Source organism: Convolutriloba macropyga, chromosome 12 (genome assembly GCF_964194025.1).
Source record: "Convolutriloba macropyga chromosome 12, txConMacr16.3, whole genome shotgun sequence".
NCBI classification, from domain to species: domain Eukaryota; kingdom Metazoa; phylum Xenacoelomorpha; order Acoela; family Convolutidae; genus Convolutriloba; species Convolutriloba macropyga.
In genome coordinates this window covers 35,610,654-35,637,858 of record NC_134479.1, presented here as the reverse complement: position 1 = coordinate 35,637,858, position 27,205 = coordinate 35,610,654, and the positions used below count along the sequence as shown (strand labels likewise).

At 35.6% G+C, this 27,205-nt stretch overlaps 1 protein-coding gene across 1 annotated transcript in view; it reads right to left on the bottom strand.

Moving 5' to 3' along the window:
- Positions 1-5,324: 5,324 nt before the first annotated feature.
- LOC142351151 (ephrin type-B receptor 1-B-like) overlaps positions 5,325-27,205 on the bottom strand; it is a 37,314-nt gene continuing 15,433 nt past the window's right edge. Inside the window, exons 7-16 of the mRNA XM_075403267.1 lie at positions 26,490-26,761; positions 20,743-20,922; positions 15,247-15,549; positions 12,634-12,774; positions 12,018-12,212; positions 11,473-11,633; positions 11,022-11,147; positions 10,179-10,328; positions 8,074-8,270; positions 5,325-5,804 (exon numbers count right to left, since the gene is read on the bottom strand). Coding sequence (XP_075259382.1) covers positions 5,453-5,804; positions 8,074-8,270; positions 10,179-10,328; positions 11,022-11,147; positions 11,473-11,633; positions 12,018-12,212; positions 12,634-12,774; positions 15,247-15,549; positions 20,743-20,922; positions 26,490-26,761 — 2,077 coding nt within the window. The 3' untranslated portion in view covers positions 5,325-5,452. The remainder of the gene's footprint in view (positions 5,805-8,073; positions 8,271-10,178; positions 10,329-11,021; positions 11,148-11,472; positions 11,634-12,017; positions 12,213-12,633; positions 12,775-15,246; positions 15,550-20,742; positions 20,923-26,489; positions 26,762-27,205) is intronic.

Here is a 27,205-nt window from a genome sequence, read left to right as displayed (position 1 = left end):
GAAAGATGTCCGGTTTTCCATCGGAGAGGGCATTTTTGCTGAAAAAAAGAAGCAGAAAAAGTTTCTGATTTCCTTCAGGTAGCAGTCTCTAGTCTTGTACATAAGTGTTAGTAGACGGACTCAACAGAGATGCCAATCACGAGGTTTGTGACCAGCTCCGAATCAATTTCAGGGTAAGTTGTGGAGCCCGCTATTATTCTATTTTTCGTCTTTAGTCATCTTATTTGTTCATATTTTTACTTTGAAGAGTGAAGTGGATTGCTTCAGCATCCTGTACTTAATTACAATAATAATAGCGGCAGCCAGTTTAGTAAATTAATTTAAATAAATAATACACATCAAAAAGACAAAGAATGCTATAATATTGTCTTTTGCTCTTTTGTTTTAAATTACGCAGTTCTTCTTTTTACATTGCGCAGCAGTTACCACTAGGTCTGTAATGCTAATTAATTTGTCGGGTACAAAATTGCAACAACTCTGTATGGCGTTAAATGAAGCAGCAAATATCCACTTAGCAAAACTTCAAAAGGTGTCTCTTTCTTCCACTTATGAGAACTTAAACAAATTTGAAAAGATCAAACTAGCCGCTTGTTGATATAAATAGAAGGATTTAAAGTTATTTGCAAAGGTAAAAAAATCGATTTCAAAAATTTGAATAAGTAGGTTTTGCAAAGAATCGCAATTATACGGTCGCGAAACATAAATTATGGTATTAGGCATCAAAAAACCATAACTGTGCCGGTGTTATGTTTGACGCAACATAAATGTCAACAACAAATACAAACATTCAGTTTTGATATAGCACATATCATGAAATAAAAATATAAGAGAACCTCGCAAGCAGTTTTATTTCGTTTCAAGCGTCACTTCCTGAATTTTGATTGTACAAATAGTTTTTTTCTGCTTGCCAATGCTCATTTGTAATGCGTGATATAATTTTCTGATAATAGGTTCACAATCTGTTGACTGAAATGTTTTTTTTTTAAATTTTCAGAAGCCTTTTATACCTACTATAGTGGTTAGATTGTTGAATAACAAAGTTTGCGACTGATTTCAAACTTTTTACCAAGTTAGATTAAGTTGTTTTTTACCACTGATTCCATTGAATTTCAATATAAGTAGTTTAATGACTTTTGTAACTGAGAAAAACTTAGGAGAAATGTACTGATTGAGTCTTCAAATCAAAAACCCGAGAAAATTGCTTTTCAGTTGAAAACAAACAAGTTATGGTTTGAATACTTTTTTCTATCAAGATTATGAAATTGAAAAAAATAGACGAGATATCAATTCACATACTTCGGGAATTTTTGTCAAAGCTCTTCTCTTAGGAGGTGTTCGGTGTTCGGTTTTTTTAAGAAGATCGAATATTTCATTTTGTCTCGCAGAAATTCTACAAAAACCTCATTTTTAAACTATTTTTTTCTTCAAACATTTTGCAAGTTTTCATTCCAGAGTTGACTTCTATTGTTCTACTCTTCACGCAGTATATGTATTTTCGAATTGCTTCTTATATTTAGCTTTCTTTCATTCTTGAATAAGATTTCAAAATAAAAAGAATGTCTAAATTGTTTTCTTATTTAAATTCCTAGTGATGGTAGTTAAAACAGCATAAATCGAAACAGTAGAGAAACTTCTTATAACTTTTTTGACCACTAAAAACATTTAATGACCATCAAAATGTTGAAAAAGTGAAACTATACAACTTATCTGCCTTAGTTGTTGTCAGAAAAAAACGTTCTATTTTTTTCATTGGGGACATAGTTGTTGACACATATTGCAAATTTACTAATGTACTTTTTTGTAGTTTTTGCCGGCAACAGTGAGAATTGGTTCAATTAGCATTAAATTAAATCGCCCATAAATCTTCAGTTATCATTTTATTCTATTTTTGCGGAAGGGCCATAATACAGCAACAGCTCTGAAAACTCCTACCAGTCCCCTGACGTTTGACCTACTGGTCACCTTATTCAGGGACCGCATTGACATCTGCCTCATACAGGAAACCAAACTGAGACCAAAGAACATAACGCCTGAAAACCCTGCCAACTCTAACCTGAGAATTGACCGCAAGGAACAGCCAGGAGGCAGAGAAGGCGTCAAAACAATTACAGCCAACAATGAAAGATCATGGTTTGCAACAGTTTCAGCATCCAAATCTCAAAAAGGAAACGATTCGCCTTCATTGACGTCTTAGTCCCCCTAATCAGAGCAGCCGAAGAGGAAATTGTTATAACAGAGCAAATCTTCAGTGACAACACCTGCTTCATAGCAGGCATCCTCAACGATCACTACGACCTCTGGGATCCTGCCCAGCCAACAGACAGCCGCAAAACGATAATAGAAAAAAGGATGACCAAAATGAACCTAGCATGCCCGAACGCAAAAGCTGCGACAACACAGGATCGCTCACTTGCAAATCCCAGCAGCCCGAATAAATTCCTCACACAACCCACGTAGACAGACAAAATAATGTGGCAAAAATATAGGACACTAGTGAGTCAGACCACTTACAGATACCAATTTCTTTTTAGGGCTACACACGGGGACTCGAATCGCCGCACAGAGGCAGTGGTGGAAGCGATGCCATGGCAAAAGAGCGTTCATTGCCAAACTGGAGAGCAAACTGGCTTCCACATTCCTGCATGAGACGACCTTGTAGAAGGCAAAACAATTCAGCAACATAATCATAGAAACAACCACAGCCATCGTGCCTAGAACCATGCTTGGAAAAAATACTCGCTGCTACATCACGCCAGAGACTGGGTTACTGATCAGAAAGAGAAACCGCTTGCGCCGCCCCCTCAGCCAAAAAAGCATGAATCGATCGACCCTCTCTAGATGACAGAGAGAAAAGAGCTACTACCCAAAAAAGTCAATATGCGGAGTAGTTCATCATAGAAGTAGAACATGAATGAAACCCACGAAAACTCTGTACTGTACTCCACTCCTTTGGACAATCGACTACACGCACTCAAACTAGCGTAGCCCTGCGACTGTGGAAGAAAGTATTTAACAGTAGCCTCAGGAAAGCAGACGCCTTAGAGCAGCACTTGGCAAAGTTATGCCTGCTCGGGTTCTCGAAGCTAGAAGGATACACGTACAGAACCTCCTGCCGGAGAAAGCGACCCTCCGCCAATGACACCGGCGCTCACGACCTGCCTGAAGTAGAACAAAGCTTCGCTGGCATGCAAAGCCGTAGACTTGCCTGACCCGACGAAATAACGCCAGCGTTCATAACGTGCAAAACGCAAAAAGCTTTTTACTGCCACTCTATAACGAACCATAGAATTGCGCAGAAGTTTCACAGGGTTGAAGAAAGGCAATCATAATCCACTGCTTCAAGCTGGAATGGACTCTGCCTCAATAGCATCGTATAAGCCAATTAGGTTGACTTAATCTCTCGCAAATTTTATGGAGCGCATAATAGCCTCCAGTTTGGAGCACCTAATCAAAAACGAGGACTCGTGAGCAGCAGTAAACGCGGAGTACGAAAGAAGTGACGCTACGAAGAGCTCATCATGCGACTAACGCAGGCCTTCGACGAATTGTTCCAAACAGCAATATTCTGGGAAAGTTGTCATGGCACTCTTGACTACAAAAAGGCTTTTGTTGCCGCGTGGGGAAAAAAACTACTTTCAAGCTTTATGAATAGTGCTCTCCCAGCCACAAATATCCACTGCATTGGAGCATTCCGTGCCAAAAGGCAGGATGATTATATGGAGCATTACATAGCAGGACCAAGGAACTCCCATCAGGTCCGCGAGGATCTGTGTTTTTGCTACAGCTTTTCTTGCTGTTCATCAACCTGGTCTCCTCAGTAGTAATAAAAAAGAACCCGCGCCCTTCATGGAAGATTTCTTCGTGTGAACGGCCAGCCATAACAAAGGTAATGCAATTGACAAAAATCCGGTTGCAGCGAATCACGTTCTCGAAAGGAGCGGAGAAAACAATTTGACGCTCAACGCGCAGAAGTTCGAAGCAGCATGCAACTTTGTGGGTTCCGTGGATGCTATCTGGAAATGCCAACTCCTTATCGACAAAAACAATCAAACATGAGGAGCCATCGAAGGTATTACCAGTCTACCAGCGAAGCGTTACGGACCATGCCGAATCCGATTGGCGACAGCGGTTGAGTTTAACAAACATGAACAAGCTCAACAGATCTCAGAATGCAGCCGTCCGTAAAATCATCAAAAAGCTGTCGTCTACTCCGCTAGAGGAAGTCCTCAGCCTGGAGTAAGGTACTGCCATCTTCATAACTAAAAGCAAGAGTTCTTAAGCTGACACAAAAAATGCCAGCAGCCAGAAACAGGGCAACAACCGTGGGAACATTGCTAGCAGCCGCACAAAATTCTTCAAGGAAACTGCCCTGGAAAGTCTCAAGAATATGGAAGGAAACGTCTACCTGAGCGCGAACGACTCGTCACACATCAATCAGAAAGGAAGATACGCAGTTGTTATAACAAAAGGAAACCAAAGCGCGCCAGAAAGGATGGCAAAGCTAAGCAAGAGATGAAGGAACATCATCTTCTCATTCAACGGAGCAGCAGTCCTCGCCGCCTTCAGTTGGTCACTGTAGAACCAAAGACCGGAGACCCATGTTGTCATATGCACCAATAGCCGGTCACTGTGTAGCGCACTGAAAAGAGGAGTAGTAGTACTTCCGTCATTTGCTTCTTTTTAGACAGTCACAGAAAAGAACAATTCAATGAATTCCGGGGCGCTCAGACGTCACCGGAAACGAAAAAGCAGAATCAGAATCCCGAGAATCTGCAGACACAGTAGAAACAGAACCAGGACCGACGGGTACTCGGAACCTTGAGTTGCATCCGCAGAACATTCCGGGACCTCGAGCCGTCCCACCATCGTGTCATGAGAACATACAGAGACTTGAAGTTCAAGTCAGAAGCCAAAAAGATCAAATCCAAAAATAAACCCGTCCTCACCGCACAACTGGACTGCCCAGCCACATCCAATGACCACCAAGAAATCTTTGGCTCCACACAACCACGACATGAACTGCTCACTGAGGAACACACACATACACACACACACACACACACACACACGGTTGCACGCGCTACAGCTCTGACGTGCTCATCCTTAAAACGCAATTTGAGTGGAATCTTATAGACTTGATCAAGGTATCACAAAATTGTTAGAACTCGTCATCTCTTGGGGAATCGAAACATGTGTGCTTTTGTTTAATAGCTCCTGAACTACGGAAGAGAACTTAGCTTCTTATGAAAATTCTCCAAGCGTGATAGAACCTACTTAAAACCGATTCATAGCTTGAGATGTTTCTCAGCTTTGGCCGGAATACTTGTAATTTGGCGATGATTATCAGTAAGCGCTCAGGTACTTTTTAAGTATACAATTAATGGCCTCTAAAATTGAATTTGTAATTTATCAAAATAACGTGACATACAAACTACTGCGAGTAATAAATTAGTTAAGCAACAGTGTAACTTTGTGCATAGTTTGATGAGTCAATTGCGTGTTTTGGGCTCATATTTGAATTCAGTGAAGTCATCAGTTTTTTCAGATGTTTTTGGTTACTAAGCCCAATTTGGGCTAAATTTTCCTCATTCAGGTCCTGAATTTCGTGGACGTACAGAAACCCGTTTCGTTTGAACAATTCTCCGTATTGAGAAAGTCCCACTTTTTTCAGCCAATCACAGATCGCTATCGGGGGAATCGGTGATCGGGAAATTGTTCCGGCAGTGGGGTGGTCGAACGTCTTCAGCTTCAGAGATGAATCCCCATTTTCAGAATAGTGGGAGTCCCCATTGGCCGAATTAGCGCTGAAATGAAAAAAAACTCACATAATAAAAGTACTAGAAAACGGTTAAGCATCGGACAATAACTTTTACGATTCAACAAAACTTTAATTTTTTGTTTTTCGGAAAATTTTAGGAAAACATGGAAATCTATACTGAACGGCAAAAGTAAGTTAGCACTCCCTAATTTTGCGAGGTAAATATTCAGTTTTTGAGGCAAAATTACTCCAACTTCAAATCTGAGTTTTATCTGAATTTCACAGTTAGGCGAAAGGATTAGTGTAGGGGATCAATGGTGCAAAAATTATATTTAAAAAGTGATTTTAAGTTGGAGTAATTTTGCCTCAAAAACTTGAATTTTTACTTCGTAAAAAATAGGGGGTGCTAATTTACTTTTGATGTTCAGTACATTTGTGTTTCGACTAAAAATGAGCTACCGTGATGTTTAACACATATTAAAACATTTATATGTAATAAATTTAATCTGTATGTAGAATGTTTGATAAATATCACAAATTGTTTGAATACATATTTCCATTTTCGTGCATTTATAAAAAATTCATGTTTTTTTAAATTAGATCTTTGTATTTGAAAATTGTTTTAATTAAAAAATTGAATGCACTTTTGTCCAAAAAATCAGCAATAAAAACAAACAGTTTAACCATCAGTCGTCAGTTTCTTGTCTCTCGCACATCAATAAAACATTACAGGTAATAAATTTTCTTCACGTTCAAAAAAAATTGTGACGCTTCGGTAAACGTGAACAAAGCAAAGTAGTGATAAAGTCTTTATTAATTAATCTTTCGGAACAATTTTATTGCTAATTAGCCTCGCTTAATGTGCTGTAAGTTGAAGCAATTGCCTTCAACGATTATCAGCTGAAGAAACGCAAACAATAGCTTTAGCAATCTGCGTTCTTGGTCAGTGTTTAATTAGTAGCTAGAAAGATGAGATATTATAAAACTTATGGTTTATAGCTGATTTATAGAGCTATATTTTCAAGTCAGTGAAAAGATTGAACATCAAAGAAAAGGTAACCGTGTGATTATAGAGCCCACTTTTGCTGGCTTTCGACGGTCTAAGATTTTAGTCTTTAAAAAAGGAAGAAAAATAGAACTTCCCAACTTCAAATACTTTTTGTGATTTTGAGTCTCAATAATAGGGTATAGAAGAATTATAACTCGATTGCGTTGAAGTGAAATGAGCTACGGGTTTCAGCATTGATAGAGAGGTGGTTATGAATTATAATCCACAGGTTAATTCAAAGTGGCTTGACAGACTGACCAAAAAATAACAGACTAAGGAGGTGTCAAAACAATTCAAAAACTTAAGGTTTTATATGATAAAACTTCAAATTTTTGAATCGGATGGACACCTCCCTATTCTGTTAAGTGATGTTGTTATGTCGTTGCAGGCAAGGAATTTTTTATTTCTGATTTTTTTTCTTGTCAGGGTAAAAAGTGACATATCAGAATATGATCATAGTAAAATCACAGGGTTGAAATACCATGATTCAGTACTGAATTACTATGGTACCATAATCCAGAGCAGAAATCTCATTGTTACGGAAATTTCAAATTCGATCCTTTTCAAATTCACCCCTCGATCATTTTATCCCGCCAATTAGCAGTCGACATTAAAGGCATGTTTTGTCATAATTAAGTGGATAAATTAATCCAACGTTCGGTTGTGACAGTTTCATATCAAGTCCCATGGGCCGCTGAGGCATGGCCATTGCCCGCGAGGCATGGCCAAATGGTTATATTGCTAATTTAATAATCCTTGTTTTATAGAAAGATTTAAATCGGGGTGAAATGATAGAGGGGTTAAAAGATAGAGGGGTTAAATGATACAGGGGTGATTAAATCGGGGATAAATGATAGGGGGTTAAATGAATAGGGGTGAAAAAGCAGGACACCGTTTAATAATTGCTTCGCTTTCGGCATAACTGGCCGCAAATATATCGCAGTTTTATCGCTACTTTATAATTTCGAATCATTGGCGAAAAATTAGCCTAAAAGTTTCAATTATGACAATAAATAATAATCGCAGATCCTTAAGTATGGAAACAATTGAATTCATATATCAAACTTTATGAAGCAACTGCGTGTTTTCAAATTCTCGCCATTATCATGTCATGATATAGCTGAATTTTGCCCTGAAAGAGTTTAAGTGGTTACGTCTTCAGTAACCCAAAAACCTTACTGAATAACAATTTTCGACTAAATTGACTGGAATTATCAAAAAATTTCAAGATTAAAATTTATTCAAATACTTAAATTTTCAAACTGACCTTGAATTTGAGTTATGCTGTTGGTAATCGATCGAGTATGGCTGCCTGATGATGTTTTCCAGTGAATTCTGGATAGATGCGAAGGGGGGTCTGGCTCCCCTGTTGTACTTCCAGCAGTCCATGATGAGAGATGCCAGAATTTGGGGACATCCTTTAGGTGGACTCAGTTTTTGACCTTTGCTCACGAGTTCCGCAATCTAAAATTACAAATTAAGTTCAACATTGATTAGTTTTTTCAAGATCTGCTCTTACATTAATCAGAAAGGCAATTATAAATTATGGAAAACTATCATTTTTTACGTTTTAATTTATATTATACACAATTACGTATCCCACACGATTACCTTATACATGCGCTCTCATATATATCCATCTATGGTAACAATTTTTTTGAAACGGTTGTACATTGTACCAATCAATAAAAAAAGTAAACAAAATCAACAAAAAATTCGCTTAAAGTAGAATATTTTCCAGCTCTGCTGTATATGAATAATCTCGTGATTTAACAACTTATTGGAAAATGGTACCTCTGAAAGACAAAATTAATACTTATTAAGATCACGCATTCCATTCTTTTTTGGTGGAAGCTTTCGTAATTTTGAACGAAAGCCGGATAGAGACTCTGAAAGAGTCATTCTTGCTTATGTTTCTTATCCAAATTTTATATCAATTTTACGACACTGAGTTTTTAATGAAACTGTGTCTGGTGAGTCAGATTGTGAACAAATTTTTCAGATTACTTCAACAATTTGATGAGGGGGGGTGTAGAGTTAGCATAACATGAACTCAAAAAACGTGCTATAATTTTTCAGTTCAGAAACCTATTTTTGACCCAGCCCCTTTCTTTCAATTCAGCTCACTAATTCAACCCGCACAGTTTTTCTTTGAAGATTTTTTTAACGTCTTAAATTGCCGTCCAACCAAATTAATGGCTATTTTCAGATCCACTAAATAAAACACATTAAAAACATAACAATTATTTCAGTTGCCAACAAACACAAGAATGCGTTAGATACAGACTAGCAACATCTAAATGCATGGCTATGGAATTATCCCGGCGGGGCTTTTCCTGAATTAGTTGTTGTTGAAGCGATGTTGGGTTTTTAATTTATAGCCCTCTATTCCGTCTTTACAATAGCCCTAAACCGTGATTTATGGGGCTGTAATGCAACTAGCGCATTAGACTGTTAAGCCCACACGCAAATTTATATTGGGCTCTGAAATGTGTTTTTGCAAAAGCTGGGTTATGATTTAACCAAAATAATTATGTTTCATTTTGGTTGGAAATAGGTTGTCAATTTAAAACAGCTTTTTATCTTCTTCATATTAATCTTTTTTAACAAAATCTCTTAAATTTCTTCTCACATTAAGAAAATCCCAGTCACAACAATGCCATATAGATCTTACTGAAAGCTAGCAATTCTTGTGCGTTATTGCACGCAATTCAAAAACCTCCATAGATAAAGAAGATTATAAAGATAAACAGCAGCTTGCGATTCCGCATTTTAGTTAAAGCAACAAATTTTCAGCTACAAAGTTATCATAACTTGTAGATTTGGATCGTACATTTTTCAATTGTGATAAAGTTGGCTCTCACCCTCACTCATTCTTGTTGACACATTCTTTTACAGTCTCATAATCTCTTTAGTTTTGAAATTTTTTACGCCTGATCTAATAAATAATTATTTGACAAAGTAATAAGAAAAATGTTCCTACCAAACTCTGCAGCCAGTTAAAAGGTTCCAACCAGTTAAAAAATTTGTAGTGTTGAATACTTGTGTGCAGACATTTCTTAACTGAGTGCATAAGGCTATTTAGCAGGGGTCTAGGAAATAAACCCCCACGGAAATAAACCCCCACGGAAAAACCCCCATTTTAAAATTGAATTTTGGTTCTGATAGTTTGTTCGGTTGTGATAGTTTCATATCAAGTCCCACGGGCCGCTGAGGCATGGCCATGGCCCGCAAGGCATGTTCTTTAATAGTAAAGTGGGGGTTTATTTCCGTGGGGGTTTATTTCCTATCTAAAATGAAGTGGGGTTTTTTTCCGTGGGGTTTTTTTTTCCGCAACCGATTTCGCAGTAGACTCAGTTAAACACATTTTACCTCTTCGGCAGGACACGATCCAAAAGGGAGATCTCCGAATGAGAGACATTGCCATATAAGGACTCCGAATGACCACACGTCGCTTCCAGTTGAATACTTGCGTCCCTGTATAACTTCTGGTGCGTACCAGGGAACCAGAAAGTTGTGAATCTGAAAAATAAGCACTGGGTAAAAACAAAAACCATCTATGGTCATCATGATTTTTACTACTTAAATTGACCTCACTGCAAATTTGGTATCTAATAGTTCCGCAGTTTTTTAAATGTGTCTCATCCGAGTTATTTTTGGTATTCTGTTGTCCCTTTATTGTTAAAAATTATCGTTTCATTAACTTTTAACTTTCAAGTTGTGCAGTTATTTCTTGGCTCATGTACAAAATACTCAATTCTCTTGTCAGGATCGATACAGAATGAACAGAACACAAATTTCAGCTACTACAAAGCAACGCAAAACTACAAAGATTTAAAGTTGACTGAAACTGCTTCTAGCATGTATTTTACTTATGGAGTACATGTGAAAAATAATAGTAATGGTTACGTAACTCTGATTGAAGTCACCGAGAACTTCTGGCGTTTATCGAGAACCGCGAAGCAGTTCGAAATATTAAGTCAGAATTTCGAAGTGACTTCTGCAGGGTTACGTAACCATGCTTAAAACACGAAACGCGCACGTTTTAAAATGACGAAAGTCAACGGAGGCCAACTTCCGGCTAAGTAGGAACTTCTGACATTTTAACTTCTGGCACTGAAGACTTTCGGCATTTTAAAATGTGCGCGTAAGCGTTTTAACTCATGGATCGTCAGGATCTACCAGGGAAAGCGAGTCAATTTCCAAGAATCTAACCTCGGATGAGGCTAATGGAGCTTTACAGTTGGTCATGTTTTCTTCCTCCAAAAGAGCTCGCAGATCAAACCCTCCAATTTTGAACACTAAATGGTCGCACATGTAGACAGTCCGGCTAGTTAGAACCTAAAAAAAATTTTGAAAAATAAATATGGAAATAACAGAGTTCCATAGCAACTGCATGTATAAATTATAAAATTATTTTGTCTTAGAGTTGTAAACTATAATATCTTCAGTGTTGAACTGAAGCGCCTAACAATAGTTTTGATTCGGATTTATCGTCATAATTTAATCTCACCGCTAATCACCAAAAAGCTTATGTTTATCCCGGAGATATCTGGACCGGGGTAGTCTATGATATGCATAGTACCCTACTCAATCCCAGTTTGATTAACCCGGAAGTAGAGGAACTATTTTTCAGGAAATATTAGCGAATACTCCAGTGACTCACTTTGTGGACATATCCCAGATCTGAGAGGTATCGCATCCCGGCAGAAATTCCCCTCAGAATATGCACAATGTGAAGAGGAGAAAAGTTTGAAGTCGGGGTTTGTAGAATCTTTTCTAAGGTCACCCGTTGAGGACATTCAGACACCATCGTCCACTCAGTTGCTAAAAAACCATTAAGCTAATAAAACGACCAAATTTTCTGCGAAAACCTTTAACCTGTTGATTTGTTAAAAATCCAAATCTATTATGAACCGAGTTCATAATTGATATTAACTTTTTCGCGTTTTTCGCCATATTTAGAGTACCAACACTTATTAACGGTCAACGAGGCTTATGACTTTACGTGCGTGAAAATAAAAAATGTATGCGCGAAAAATGACCTCACACGCGCGAAACAATAATAATGTCTTCCACAGTCTTAACAAAGACTTCGAGGAAAATGGTAATCTCGTTTGCAATATGTTATTTTGGATCTTTTACTTTGACAAAACTCTAAAAATGAGAACTTGAGTTTCCCTTTTCATGGAAACACGAACAGAAACTTACGTGAAAATATCATGCCGTGAAGCAGTAAAACGTGTGGGTGGTTAAACTGTGCCATAGTTGAAGCTTCAACCGCCATTTTGTGTTGTGAAAAGCTCCCTGTTGATGAGAATTCATGAGTGATGGTTTTGATGGACACCTCTACTGGTTGTTGATTTGGAACACACAGCTTACCACACCATAATGATTCATCCGCCACTAAAAACAACCTTTTCCGATAAATTTTTCAACGCAAAATTTAGAATTCTCTCGGCTTATTCGCCCAATAAACATTTTTATTTTCAATCTTTGATTTTATTTTCAGTGTGAGTTACTCTATTTATCAGTAGTTGCATTGCAGTAATTTGGAAGAAATTCATATTCTGACAATAATGGCAACAATTCACAAAAAAGTTTTTAATAAATTTGTTGCGAAATAGCTTTAACATTATAGAACCTTAAATTTTGACTGATTTTTAGATATTTCGCCCGCAAATGCTGTTACAAGAATGTGAACTCTACTTGCAAAATTTAGTCAGCATACAGTCCACATTAGGCAAGTGGACTTCACTTAGTTCCTTGGGTGAATTTGACATGCAAGAACAAAATTTTAACGCAAAAGTAACCAAAGAACACTTACGGGCTGCTATTTGAGATTCGACCTGGATCCAGGTTTCTGGGATTTCTTTTACAAACTCTGCGAACATCAGCTCCGGTTCTCCGTAGAAGTTCGGCTCAACGAACGCTTGGCCAATTGGTACTTTTGTTGATAATGTTCCATCTAAAACAAAGAAATGCTTTTAATTTTTAGGAAATGACAAAATGAGCGTCGATGTTTAGATGTTTTGAAGCTCTTGAAGATTTCTGTTTTATTGCCTACACTATTTTCGTTATTTAAAAGCCTTTTCTAAACATCAAAGAAACAATTTCTGCGATCAATTTTTAACAGCAAAGCGACAAATTTTCAGGGTCGTTCTGATTTCAGAAGCCATCTCAGCCAAAATTTAAAATTTTTCAGGGCACTTTTAATACGCAATTTTCGCGCTTCTGTTGAATAGGGAAAAATCCATTAGACATTTACCCCCAGATGCATTACAGGGGATATTTTCACGGATTAATCCCAATCACAAGAGGAGAGAAAGGGCGGGTTCAAAATAAAGCTGAAAAGGGCGGGGGAGCCTGGTTAATTTCAGCTTCAATTTATTTCAAAATTCAATCAGCTACAATCTACGATCACTAGGGACTGAATAAATGAACAAAATTATATCCAACTAACAATGAACATTGTTCACGCTTCGTTCACACCTAAAGTAAGTTTAATTTGCGATCTTAAAATACGTGTAAAGAGTGCAACTTGAAATGAGCAGTCTTTGATCATATATTTTTTGGTCAATTTGATTAAAGTCGTTCACATGTTTTCACTATTTTCAAGCTCTCAGTTTTGCGGGGTTTTCAATTACACAAGTGCAATTGCTTAATATTTTTTTTCGAAATTGATCAGTTGATCTGATTTTTGCCTGCGACACATTTACAATGCGGAAAATTATAGCATGAAAAATTAAAAGGAAAATCTGAGGACCCAAATTTTTCTAAATTTTATTAGCGATTGGAAAAATTCGAGGTTCAAAATGCCCTTCTTTTGCTTTTGCAGGATGATTCATTTTTGTTATGTCAGAACGTACTAATTTCATATGCCAATTTTAATCTTCAGGAAATACGAGAAGTAGCAAAAGTTGTGATAACAATTTTTCCTTGCTTCTGAAAATAAAATTATGGCAGATCTGAAAACGAGAAATTAAAATCCGAAAATGGGAGAAATTTCACATGGGCTATGAGGTTGTCTCTAAATCAAGAAGTAAAACCCAATCAATGACGGGTTACAGCCCGGGGCTATGTACCCTTTTTCAGGCTTGGCTCACAAATTAAGGTCGTGGGGGCATACAGTGATACTATATACCCCACGTGCAGAATTAGATTGAAGCTTAGACGTAGTAGAAAGCATATTGTTACAATGCTGCGGAAATAAGATTCCTTTCAAATCTAAACTAATTATCAAAATCGATTCACTAAGGCGCTTTATTCCACAAATTTAATTAGTGTCCGTTTCTAATCCCAAATTTGATTAGGAATCGCTCTCCCACAAATTGTGTTGTTGTGGATTGATTCTATGAGATGAGCTTCCAATCAAATAACCCCCCGCTATATTCCCATTTCCCCTCCCCAAAAAAAAATTTTATCCAACGGTCTGGACTTCTTCCTAGCGCATTTTTTGGGAAAGTAAACACGTAATCTGAAAAAATAAACTGTGCAATGGGTTAGGACGTAATGCGATCCTAAGAAAGCCATTCGTCTGAAATAATCATAACAGACAAGAAAATAACAACATTTACCCGAAAATAATTCAGCATTTATTTTTTGAAGCAATGGAAGCAAGAGTTATTTGATTATCTCACCCACAAGATTTTTAAAATTAACTACACTTAAAGAGCTTATGAGTAATTGTTAGTAATTTAGAAAGTAGCAAAAAATTCTAGAAATTTCATTAAATAACGGCGCGAAGAAAGTGAATAAAAAAAATGATCCCATGCATCCTCAATGTGTTGCTTGCGTTAATAGAGAAACGTGCTCAACGACAGAGTGCGACTCACTTTGTCTTAAAATATTCTTACACTTTTATGACTGAATACGTTAAGTTAAATGGGCTGAAAGGTTTGGGTTGATCTTAAATATCCTTATTAACGCCTCTGGCAACAGTGAAGATTACAACATGGTTCTACATTCTCACGGGCTGAGGGGGGGGGGGGGAATAATGATAGAAAAGGATGTCCTCAGCTGTTCTTTCATACAATTCACAACATATCGGGAAGTTCTGCACAAACATTATGGCTATTTCTTGAAACTTTTACAGGGTATACCATCATTGCATTCAAGATTGGTCAGGCTATGGTCAACCTGAAGCTAAAGTTGAGTAACAGCTCAACATTACATAGACTTCTCAGGGAACTGAAGTATCACCTATTGGCATGCTATTTACCCGCCTTACTATAGTTAATCCCCTAAAATTACAACGAAAGCTAACGTTTGAAAAACTCCCGACATGAAAATGAACAACGAAGTGCTGATCTTCGAATGTTTTAAATATGAACTTTGACCTTCGAAAAGTCCATAGGATTGCAACTTTATAGGACTAACTGTACACACCAAAAGGCTATTAAACCTATCAAACCAAATAGATGCAGTAAACTATTCTTACATGGATAAGAGCCCTGCAATCCCGGACTTAAAGTACTGCAGTGAACAAAATTGTTCTGCTGTTCCATTAATGCTGTTCCGACGTGGTGCTTTTTGTACAGACAAGCCATGCCAAGACACAAAATCAGGATCAGAACGCTTATGGTTCCGACTATGGCCATAACTGCCACCAGTTGTTTAACGTCGAATCGTGCATGTTCTAGGGATCCTGTGATTTCTCCCGAAATTGAGGGACTAAAAGATCCCTTTGTTCCGTCCGAATACTGAGCCGCCACTCTGAATGAGTAATGACCCTGGTCAATTCCTGAAACGCAAAAATTATCCAATATAAAATATCAGTCTCGTTCTGTGCAAAGATAGGTGGTTTTCGGGATTTTCAATGAAATCTTACGCACTAATAAATTACGAAGTATAACAAACTGGATTTTAGGACGGACTTTTTTACCCCTCCCCTTCCTCAACTTATTTGCATATTTTGTCAGATATTGGCCAGATACAGGAAAATAGGGTTCTAGTTTTCAGATTTATCAATCTCTTAATAAGTTCATCAGTAACAATTATACCAATCAGCATGTATTAAGTTCCCTTAACAGACAGGAAGTATGGGCAGGATTTCTGTTTCAGAGAAACTCAAAACCATTATTAGAGCATTTCTCCAAATGACAAGATTATCTTTTCACGCCACGCCACATATCATCTTCGAGGGGCAAGTAAACAAATTGTTTACGATTGTTTGACAGATTAGTACAGGAAGTATTACGCGAAGACAACAGGCGTCCATGATTAGGCGAATTCTTTACAATTTATGGATTTCGTATGAGGAAAACTAGCAGATCATCATTCATTTTAGCAACCCGGGTAATTATTGCCTCGTTAACAGCATAACTTCCCCTCTTTTTGTTTTTTATCATTACAAGTTTATTCATTATAACAATGACGTATTGACGAAACAGTCAGTCAAAAACAATAAAACATAAGAGTCTTTGGGGACTATCATTTTTTGTTAAAAAGCGCTCAATTTAAAACACAATTGTAAATTCAACAGTTATATATACCTGGTTAATGAATACAATAAATAACTCTCAAGAGGTCATTAAATTTAATCACTCTCCTCAAGTGAGGATTTCTGCATTTTTTTTCAGACGTGATGGAGATTTTTTGTTTGTTTTTGTTGTGATTTGTTTGCTTTTAGACTAACAGGTACCAGTCAATTTTTAACGAAAAGGCACTTTCACTAATTATATGGCTCGGTTTACAGTTTGTTATGAAGGCGTTCAATTAGCTTCTCGTTTCGTATTTTCATCTCAAACAACTGACTAAAATTTTATGCCGCATCTGTACAATATATGTTGGTATGCATCACAGATAAAGATAGCATTTTTTTTCGAAAAATACGCGATAAAAAATTCGATCAAAAGTTTTTATTTTTCACTTATTTGTTGACGAAATGTAATGCTTTTTATTCATGGGATTTTCAATAAGAAGTTTGTACCAGGATGCTATGAAAAATATGAAATTTAATTTACGTATATGTTTACACTTGCTCTAAGAAAGGACGGAAAAAAGAAAAAAGCATGAATTTATCATGGCAGCCTGAAATATTCCACATCGCTTTAGAAGCGCAATAATGAAAGCGACCTCAATTTTACAGTTAAGATTAAGAGGATTTAAGCCCAAATTGATTACAACTCCCCCCCCCCCCCCCCCCAACCATCTCGCACTCTAGCCTCCATTCCCGTTTTACATTTTCTGGGTCTCCCAGGCTATAAAAATAATCCATGCCTGTGGAAATTAACAACTATTCAATTTAAAAATCGATTCCTTGTAAGAATTTAGCGCTGGGTGCGCGTGTGAGAACTTAGCACGCATCAAAGCGAAGCACGTTTTTGAGATAGCCATAAGATGAGATTTGTATCAATCTTGAAGTGGGAAAAATTGAAGAATCTTAACCGGAATTACAGGTCTTCTACCTTACTGCATAAATAGTTGGAAATGTGGAAAAAATCTAGCTGAAAAATTGGCCATTTTTCTGCCGCTTTTTGATACCCAAATATGCACAGTAAAAATGCGTGCGAGTTTTAAAGTTCAATGGCACTCCGAAAAAAAATGAAATAATTTAAGCAAAACAATTTCCAAAACTTGAGAGTTACCAAAACAATGAAAGGGAAAACTGAAACATCTTATCTTATCAGTTTCTGCAAAAAACATTAAAAAGCAAACATATATTTTGCACAGACTGAAAAAAAATAAATAAAATATATTTATTTTCAGTGTAAAAAATTTACAAAGAGATGCTTATCTTGAAAAATTTTGGCAAGAACTGTGCAAAATATGATTTTATACGAGATATGAAAAAAACCAAATATCTTGAATAATTACTTAATTTTTCGTATTAATATTATTTCGTAAAAATCTCGCGTTCCAAATGGAAGCCATTTAACATTTCTGGTCTAATACCATTTCATTGCATTTTTTCAACAGCTTGCAACATGACCTCATTGCGAATGGTAATAACTATGTTTTCTGCCCGATCAGTTAGCAACAAGAATAGCGTCCTCAAAAGGCCCTTTTCTTCAAATTGTTGCCCAGATGATATGGCACTCCAATTCAGACTTTGTTTAAATTGTTCTGCTATTCCCCGTCAAACATAATGTCCACCCGGAGATTCAAATCATATTTACATGTCGATCGAAATACTAACAGAACAAGGTTTTCATCACTATTGAGATAAGAAAATCATTCTCAATTAATATAGCTGAAGTCTTCAGCTCCCAGTTATAGTGTCTTTTTGACAAACAAGAGTAATTTTGTTTTTGTTTTTCTAATGTAATCTAACAAAAACGTCAAGAGCCAGTTTAGATAATTGGTGCAACAACAATGTAATTATTTTTCTTAGCGAAAATTAAAAAAAAACTTGTTATAGTGTGATCGCCATTAAAAACATTTCAAAGATTTATTGCGAGGAAATTCTTGATTTACGTTACTATTAACTGTTGCTTAATGAGACCAGAATGATTTCTGCTTAACTGACTTTATTTAAATTTTGCTCACTTACATTCCGATTTAGAAAAGATTTTTTGCAAATTATTTCCTAAATGAGTTGGTGAAACTCAGCCGAGAAAAATGATGCTTGAAACATAACAACCTAACCGAATTGTTCACAAACGGCCGGCGAACGGTTGGCTTTGGTAGCAGCTAGCCGGGGCTTAGGGAAACTAGCATTAGGGGGGGAGGGGGTAGGGTGGGAAGAGCTAGACGAGAGTGGGAGTCTAAATTGCTAAATTGCCAGGTAAAGGAGGGTGGATGAGGGGTGCTCGGGGAATGAGTGAGTGGGGCGGGTTGACAGAGGGGTCAAAGTTTTAAGGTTTGGACACGCTCTTGACACCAAACAATTGTCTCCTCAAAACAGTTGTAGTGAATCGCATACTTAGAAACTATTACAACGTAAAGCTCCAAGAGAGCTGCTCAGCCACTTAATGCATTCCGGGCCCTAATTTTCGATCCCATTTTTGAGGAAGAAAAGTTAAAATGGTCAGACGCAAAATCAGTCAAGCGAAAAATTGCATAAAACAGACTACAAGAATAGCAAAAGTGCTACAATCTATGTTTGCGAGCAATTAAAATGAACCAGCAACAATTGACTGGTAGATCATTTAGGTCAATTCAGCAACTTAGAATTTTGTGCACAATCAGTTTGCTACAAGAATGTTATTTTAGAGTAATTGCTAACGATTAACGTTGTTTTTAACAATTAATGTTGTTTAAGTGAGGAATTATTGCAGTCATCCTTAATTAATTCAGAAACGATCTGAATTGCATTTTCCTATTTTGCTCATTGAGATTTTGAGAATATGTTGCAATTTGAGATATTATAGGGCTTGGGTAGAAAATATGATGCTGTATAATGCTTGTTTTTCTTTCGCAAGCTTTTTTCCTAAAATTACCATGCAAGTTGTGCTGTAACTGCTGCAGTCGGTGAAATAAAATTGCCCGCGTTCAATGAATTGATTGAATGCAAGAAATGGTAAATTTTGAAATTTGAGGTGAATGTGGTTCACTCTTAAATAAAAACTTTTGATCTTATTCTTCTTAGAAAAGTAGTTATTTTGTACCATCATCTGTGAACACTATCCCTTGGGTTTATTTTCGACGGCCGGTAAAGATAATTGAATTATACTTAACAGAGAAAACGTTTTTCAAAAGCAAATTAAAGGAAAATTTCGGAATGCTTTTCAAAATGACACGATTTTGATGACAAAATTATCTATACTCCTTAGCTTTTCGCCCATTTAATTTTGTATCACACCCCAGTTTGGTATAAAATTAAAATAATTTTGAGTATAGTTTTCATGTTTTTATTAAGATAAAAATAGACGCAGTTCATTTAAAAAATATTATAAAAAGTATTGATCTGATATTGAAAAGCAAAAAGTTACTGAACAATTTCAAAAGTTAACACGTGTATCATTTTCTAAAGATGTTTTTGTTCACTCAGCGCCAGATAGACTTCTGAAAGTTGTGCGACAATTAAAGACTGAACAATCCGTGAAATGAACAAAAACAGTCATTCTGTGAGACAGAATCAGAAGGCCGAATGGACAGCATGACGAAAAAGGAAATTAGGGCTAAAAATTTTGAAATGCAAGACTAGACTCCGCGTTGCCCGTAAAAGCATGCTAAAAAATCAATTTGGGACCACAAAAAGCGCGTTTGATAGAAAATTGATCCAGAAAAATGTTGCATCAATTGTCATAATTGCGATAGATAATTCTGCAAAAACATTTTGACTAAATTTGTTATCGGCTAATTGATGCACTTCAGTTCGTTTACAGCAGACTAGGGAATCCAACAGATGGAAAAGGGGCTGCTTTTAATTGGGAAAAGACGGCACATGTGTTAGGTCTTGGAAAAGACCACTACAAAACAACACTCGAAGTTCTCTTGTGTTGATTAAAATACTTTTAAACAGACATTACATAAAAGTGAAAAGTTTTCAATAAAAGTCACAATATTTAAATTATTGCAAATATTATAAATAAAGATAAGATGAGAATTCATATAAGTGAAGACAGTTCATAATATTAGGAAACTACCGAATTCCATAACGAAATAATAATTTAATAACTAGGATCAAATAGCTGAACTTGTGCATGTTACAAAATTGTGCATTTTTGAACAAAAAATCCGTGACATTTTAAGCCTTTAAATGATTAAAATAATTAAATTGCATTGGACAAGTTCAATAGCCCAAAGTGACCGCCCCCCCCCCCCCCCCCCCCCCAACCCAGGCGAGACCGGCTGATTATTTTGCAAGATCTTGGAATATGAAAGATTATTTTGCAAAATCTTTCGAAAAATACACAATTTTGGAAAGTATTACTGCCAGAATGATCTTGTACACACCTGTACATCATGCCGTTTTATATAAATGTTGCTTAGATCGGATCAGAGAGGAAACAAGAAAAAAATTCTGAAAATTAAAGAAAAAATTTCAAACCTGATCTGTAGAATTTGGTCCCGTTGGTACAAAAAGTCATGATTGAGTGTCTTGGCTGGACTAGACTCTTCATCTCGACACAGTAGGAGTTACCACTGAAGTCCCTCGGAGGGTCCCATGTTAGGGCAATCGAGTTGGGGTCAGTTGTGGTTGCCAGGAAACGAAGGTTGGTCGGGAACACTGAAATTAATATCCGGGTTCACAATTGTTATTAGCCATCCAAGGGTCATATATGATATTATGAGAATCAGAACAACTCTCCTGGGGCGATCCTTGCATGGATTCAAAGAACCTTAGAAATCAAATATGATACCTGTATGATTGCCAAGAAATCATATATGAGTTTATATGACTGCTAGGAAACATATATAACGTTTCCTGATTATGAGGAAATTTTAATATGATAGTCAATCCGGTTGTCTCTTCTCTAGAGTACATTTTAAGAAAGTGTTTAATGAAATGGCTTTTGATGTCACTGAAGATTTGAACTTGTTCCGACCCCACTTGTGGGGGGGGGGGGGGAGGAACTATATACTCAAATGGGTTTTTTTTTGTTCCGTGAATTTTGGCCGACCGATATATTCATCGTAGAGAAATGTGCGTGGTATCATTAAAAAGCTCGTCCAGCGTAGAATTCGAAGAGTTTTTCGAGGAGTTATCGAGGTTTAAAGTTTCATGTGAACACTGGATATTTGGATCACTTTTGTTCACTTTTACCGTAATTTTCGTTCGAATTAACGTTTTTTCTACGAAAAATTTAATTCAAAACTAGATTTCAAGCCAAAAAGTAAATCAATTTTAGGTTTTTAATAGACGAAAGGAGATAATAAAGACTAGTTCTAGTCTTAGAGGGAAGACTAATATATAAAAAAAAATTCGAATTAGGTTTGGGAGCTCTTTTTTTTTTAGAAAATTTTGCAATTTTTTTGTTTTTTTCAAGTCACCTAGAGACTACTAGACACTTTTAATATCGAAGTTCCGTTAATGACAAACCTCTTTTACGATCAAATGAAGCCCAATGAACAAAAAATTTGTTTCGAAGGGATCGCTCATGTTTTTTTTTTTGGATTCGTATCTCAAATTTCGTAATTTCAAATGCAATTTTGATTTATTTTTTGAGGTTTAACTAAAGTTTTAAAATCCTATGGCATAAACTTTTTGACTAAAAGTGTAATATATTTGCTAATGAGCAATAAGTTAACCTATCTAGTGCTGTGAGTGGACAGCTAATGGCTGTTAAGACTTTGAAAATAAGTTTTCGAATTTTTTTTTAAAATTAGTAAATCATAAACTTATTTTTGTCAACGGTAAGTTCGTCTCAGTAAAACAGGATTGAACTCCTTCATACCAGTGTAACATACGTTAATCTCATTGGCCACTTTATCAAATAACTATTGGTTATACGTCTTCAATGCCACAAGATTTCAAATTTTTTTAAAAATTTTTTGGACATTTCGTTTTATTGGTTCATTTTGAAATCTTATCACGTCATCCTAATATTGATGGCTACATCTTCTTTAAGTGAAGATGTCCAAAGGATCATAGATAAAACTTTCTGAGAAAAAAATATGGTTTAAATGGCTTCAACACTTTCTTCTCCCATTTCTCTAAAGAAATTTTGGTTTTTGCCTGTATTTGTTGTTTTTTTTTCATAGTCATAAGACATATTGTGATGTCTTATTGATAACATAGTCATGAAAAACGTCTTTATATTCACAACGTGGCATAGCTGAGCGTATTCATTGAATTCCTATGAAAGCTTTTGAGATTATTGGCTGTTAAGACTTTAAAAATATTTTTTTTTGAATTTTTTTTGAACATAAATCAATCTTAAGCTTATTTTCGTGGATTGTAAGTCAGTCTCGGTAATGACAGAACGGATTTTTTTCTGCATCAACAACAATTTATCTAGTTAGCGGTTTCGTCTTCTAACTTTTGGTTTTTTTTACTTCGGTGCACGAGTTTTCATAATTTTTATAATTTTTGGATTTTTTTAGTAATTTCGGTTCCTTTTGAAATCGTATTATATTATCCTAATATTGATAGCTCCCATTGGCTTAGTGAAGACGTTCAATGGATCGTTGAAAAAGTTTTCAGAGAAAAAAGCTTATGGTTTAAATAGCTTCGACACTTTCTTTTCTCAATTTTCTACCGAACTTTTGGATTTTGCCTGTTTTTGTTGTTGTTTTCATAGTCAATGACTTGTTGTAATGTCTTATTGATAAATTTTGAATTACAAACACCCTTGTCGTCACATCATCTAGGCATAATTTACCGTATTAAATGCCTTCCGTTGAAAGCTGTAGAATTTTATGACTTTGATACTATGGGTTTTCTCAAAAATTTCGTGGTTTTGATGTATTTTTCTTTGCCATACGACTTATTGTGATGAGTTATTGATGTCACATGAATGAAACCTAGATTGCTATTTCATCGCGGCAGAATTTAGTGTGTTTAATTAACTGCGTTGAAAATAATTGAATTTAATGTCTTTGATACTAGGGCTTTTCTCAAAAACTTCGTGGTTTTAATATCTTTGTTTATTTTTGTTGTTTTGAAGTCATTTTGTAAAATTTTGCAATTTTTTTGCAATTTTAGAAAATTTTGCAATTTTTTTGTTTTTTTCAAGTCACCTAGAGACTACTAGACACTTTTAATATCGAAGTTCCGTTAATGACAAACCTCTTTTACGATCAAATGAAGCCCAATGAACAAAAAATTTGTTTCGAAGGGATCGCTCATGTTTTTTTTTTGGATTCGTATCTCAAATTTCGTAATTTCAAATGCAATTTTGATTTATTTTTTGAGGTTTAACTAAAGTTTTAAAATCCTATGGCACAAACTTTTTGACTAAAAGTGTAATATATTTGCTAATGAGCAATAAGTTAACCTATCTAGTGCTGTGAGTGGACAGCTAATGGCTGTTAAGACTTTGAAAATAAGTTTTCGAATTTTTTTTTTAAATTAGTAAATCATAAACTTATTTTTGTCAACGGTAAGTTCGTCTCAGTAAAACAGGATTGAACTCCTTCATACCAGTGTAACATACGTTAATCTCATTGGCCACTTTATCAAATAACTATTGGTTATACGTCTTCAATGCCACAAGATTTCAAATTTTTTAAAAAATTTTTTGGACATTTCGTTTTATTGGTTCATTTTGAAATCTTATCACGTCATCCTAATATTGATGGCTACATCTTCTTTAAGTGAAGATGTCCAAAGGATCATAGATAAAACTTTCTGAGAAAAAAATATGGTTTAAATGGCTTGAACACTTTCTTCTCCCATTTCTCTAAAGAAATTTTGGTTTTTGCCTGTATTTGTTGTTTTTTTTTCATAGTCATAAGACATATTGTGATGTCTTATTGATAACATAGTCATGAAAAACATCTTTATATTCACATCGTGGCATAGCTGAGCGTATTCATTGAATTCCTATGAAAGCTTTTGAGATTATTGGCTGTTAAGACTTTACAAATATTTCTTTTTGAATTTTTTTTGAACATAAATCAATCTTAAGCTTATTTTCGTGGATTGTAAGTCAGTCTCGGTAATGACAGAACGGCTTTTTTTCTGCATCAACAACAATTTATCTAGTTAGCGGTTTCGTCTTCTAACTTTTGGTTTTTTTTACTTCGGTGCACGAGTTTTCATAATTATTATAATTTTTGGATTTTTTAGTAATTTTGGTTCCTTTTGAAATCGTATTATATTATCCTAATATTGATAGCTCCCATTGGCTTAGTGAAGACGTTCAATGGATCGTTGAAAAAGTTTTCAGAGAAAAAAGCTTATGGTTTAAGTAGCTTCGACACTTTCTTCTCTCAATTTTCTACCGAACTTTTGGATTTTGCCTGTTTTTGTTGTTGTTTTCATAGTCAATGACTTGTTGTAATGTCTTATTGATAAATTTTGAATTACAAACACCCTTGTCGTCACATCATCTAGGCATAGTTTACCGTATTAAATGCCTCCCGTTGAAAGCTGTAGAATTTTATGACTTTGATACTATGGGTTTTCTCAAAAATTTCGTGGTTTTGATGTATTTTTCTTTGCCATACGACTTATTGTGATGAGTTATTGATGTCACATGAATGAAACCTAGATTGCTATTTCATCGCGGCAGAATTTAGTGTGTTTAATTAACTGCGTTGAAAATAATTGAATTTAATGTCTTTGATACTAGGGCTTTTCTCAAAAACTTCGTGGTTTTAATATCTTTGTTTATTTTTGTTGTTTTGAAGTCATTTTGTAACAGTAGAAACAATCACCTTGCTGTTAAAAAACTAATTGAAAATAGAAGAGTTTATACAGAAAAGTTCATTCTCTAATGGCTTTGATACTTTTCTCGCTTAATTTTTGTGAGTTTGCTGTTTTTGCTTTTCTTAAATTTTTAGGTAGCCGTAAAATTCTGATCGGTCTCATAAACCTTTAATGTTGCCTGCCATGTTGCCCAAAAACCTGTAATGAGTGATGTTACCCGAAGCAGTCAGTTTAAAGCCAATAGTCTTAAAAATTATGATATTATACATCTTCAAAGATTTTTCAAACTTTTCAGTTTTTTTGTTCTTTTCGTCAACTTATTCTCGTCATTGAGAAGTCCGCTTCAACTCCTTGAATTTCAAAAAACAACTTCTCTACTAATATTATGTCGTAACTGATGTTTTGTTTGGTGGACATTATGCGTTTTCATAAAAAATATTGTGAGTGGTGTGAAATATTTGTGTTTCTTTTTTCTCTTCTTTTAGCTTATTCAGGTAATAACAGATCCCAATGATTTTCAAATGCGGCCCAAATGAATGAACTTCTCTTCTCTTTTAGTATAATTTTAGCTGAATGAGTATAAATGTAAACTGAAATAAAAATAAATAAAATTCAGATAATAGCTGATGATTTTAACGGCTTCAATAACTTATGTTATTGTTCTTAATTTTTTGAGATTTTCTGCGTCTTTGTGTAAATTGTTCGTTTTTTTGAGTTTTTCTGCGTATTTAGTTTATTCCTATGGTTTAGTCTCAGCAAAGACAGGTCCCATTAGTTTCATATTGACTTTTTAGTAAATTTATCAAGAATTATTTTGTTAAAAATATAAAGATTTTTTTAGACTTTTGAAATTATTTGGTTTAAGAAATGTTGCTTGATCTTTGACATTAACCTCCATTTTTTTCTCTTTGTCAACTTTTTACCTAATCTCATTATGAAAAACATACATCTGCTGTATAGTTATCAAAAAGTAAATTTGTGGAGTTAAGGTTTTATCTGATTGCATTTTGACGTTGTTACTAGGTGCTTTTAAAATTATATATTGGGTTTCTGCCGTGAAAGATTTGTTTTTGCATTTTTTGTTGTTTGCTGTTTTTTCTTGTAGTCTTTTTATTGGTAGATCTCATGAGCGCTGTAATGAGAAATGGCATTATGTAATTCAATTAGTATTTACGTTTTGTAACGTGTTTTTTATAGTCAAACATCTATTTTTGTTATCTCTTCATTTGGTTGACAATTAAGTCAAAAATGTAGATGAGCTCGGGTCGGAACATCATGTGCGAACGCACATTAACGAGCCGCCTTGTTTAGTTTTAAGTGGGAAAAAAATTACCAAAATAAAAATTGTTGAGTAGGAGAGAAAGTAGTGCATATGATGTGAATATAAATCATTTTTCAATGAATTGGTGGCATAGAATATATTGGTAGATTTAAATTATCGTTTTTTCTAAAATTAACAAAGACGGAAAAAATGGGCGTACCTTCTTCTGTCGTTTCAATCATCAGCTCTTTGAAACTGATGTCGTGAAAATAGGGCGACACAGAATTCAATGCGTAAACCCTGAATGTATATTGCGTCTTGGGCAGCAATCGAGTGATGGTGAAGTTGGTACCGAATGTCGTGTACTCTCGTGGAGGGTGACATTCTTGGCAGTAGAGTGTGTATTTGATCTGAGCACGACCCCCGTCGTCCCAAGGTCGTTGCCATGACAACCGGGCGTAGCTGGCTCCGATTGATTGGGCTTTCAAATCGCTGAAATGAGCAATCAATATGATAATGCATAAAACATTAATGATCAAATTATTCCAGTAAAAAACAAGTAAGATAAATTTTGGGCTCACATTTTCATGCATGTAACGGACAGAATTTAACAAATATAGTAATAAATTGGGTGTATAAGTGTTCAACTGCTGTAGAAATAAAAAGAAAAGAAGAAACTAAAATGACTGTTTTTGAATCTTAAACGGAAAATATAGTGTGCCCAATATCTATCCTTCCTTTTCAACGTTTCTTAGAGTCTTCTTAAAAAATGGTGTACTCTATTTGCTGGGGCGTGTGTCTGGGTGTGTGTGTGTGTGTGTGTGTGTGAGTGTGTGTGTGTGTGTGTGTGTGTGTGTGTGTGTGTGGGGGGGGGGGGGGTGTCAAATTAAAATATAGCCCGAATTTTTAAGAATTCAAAAAAAGGGAGGGCAAACA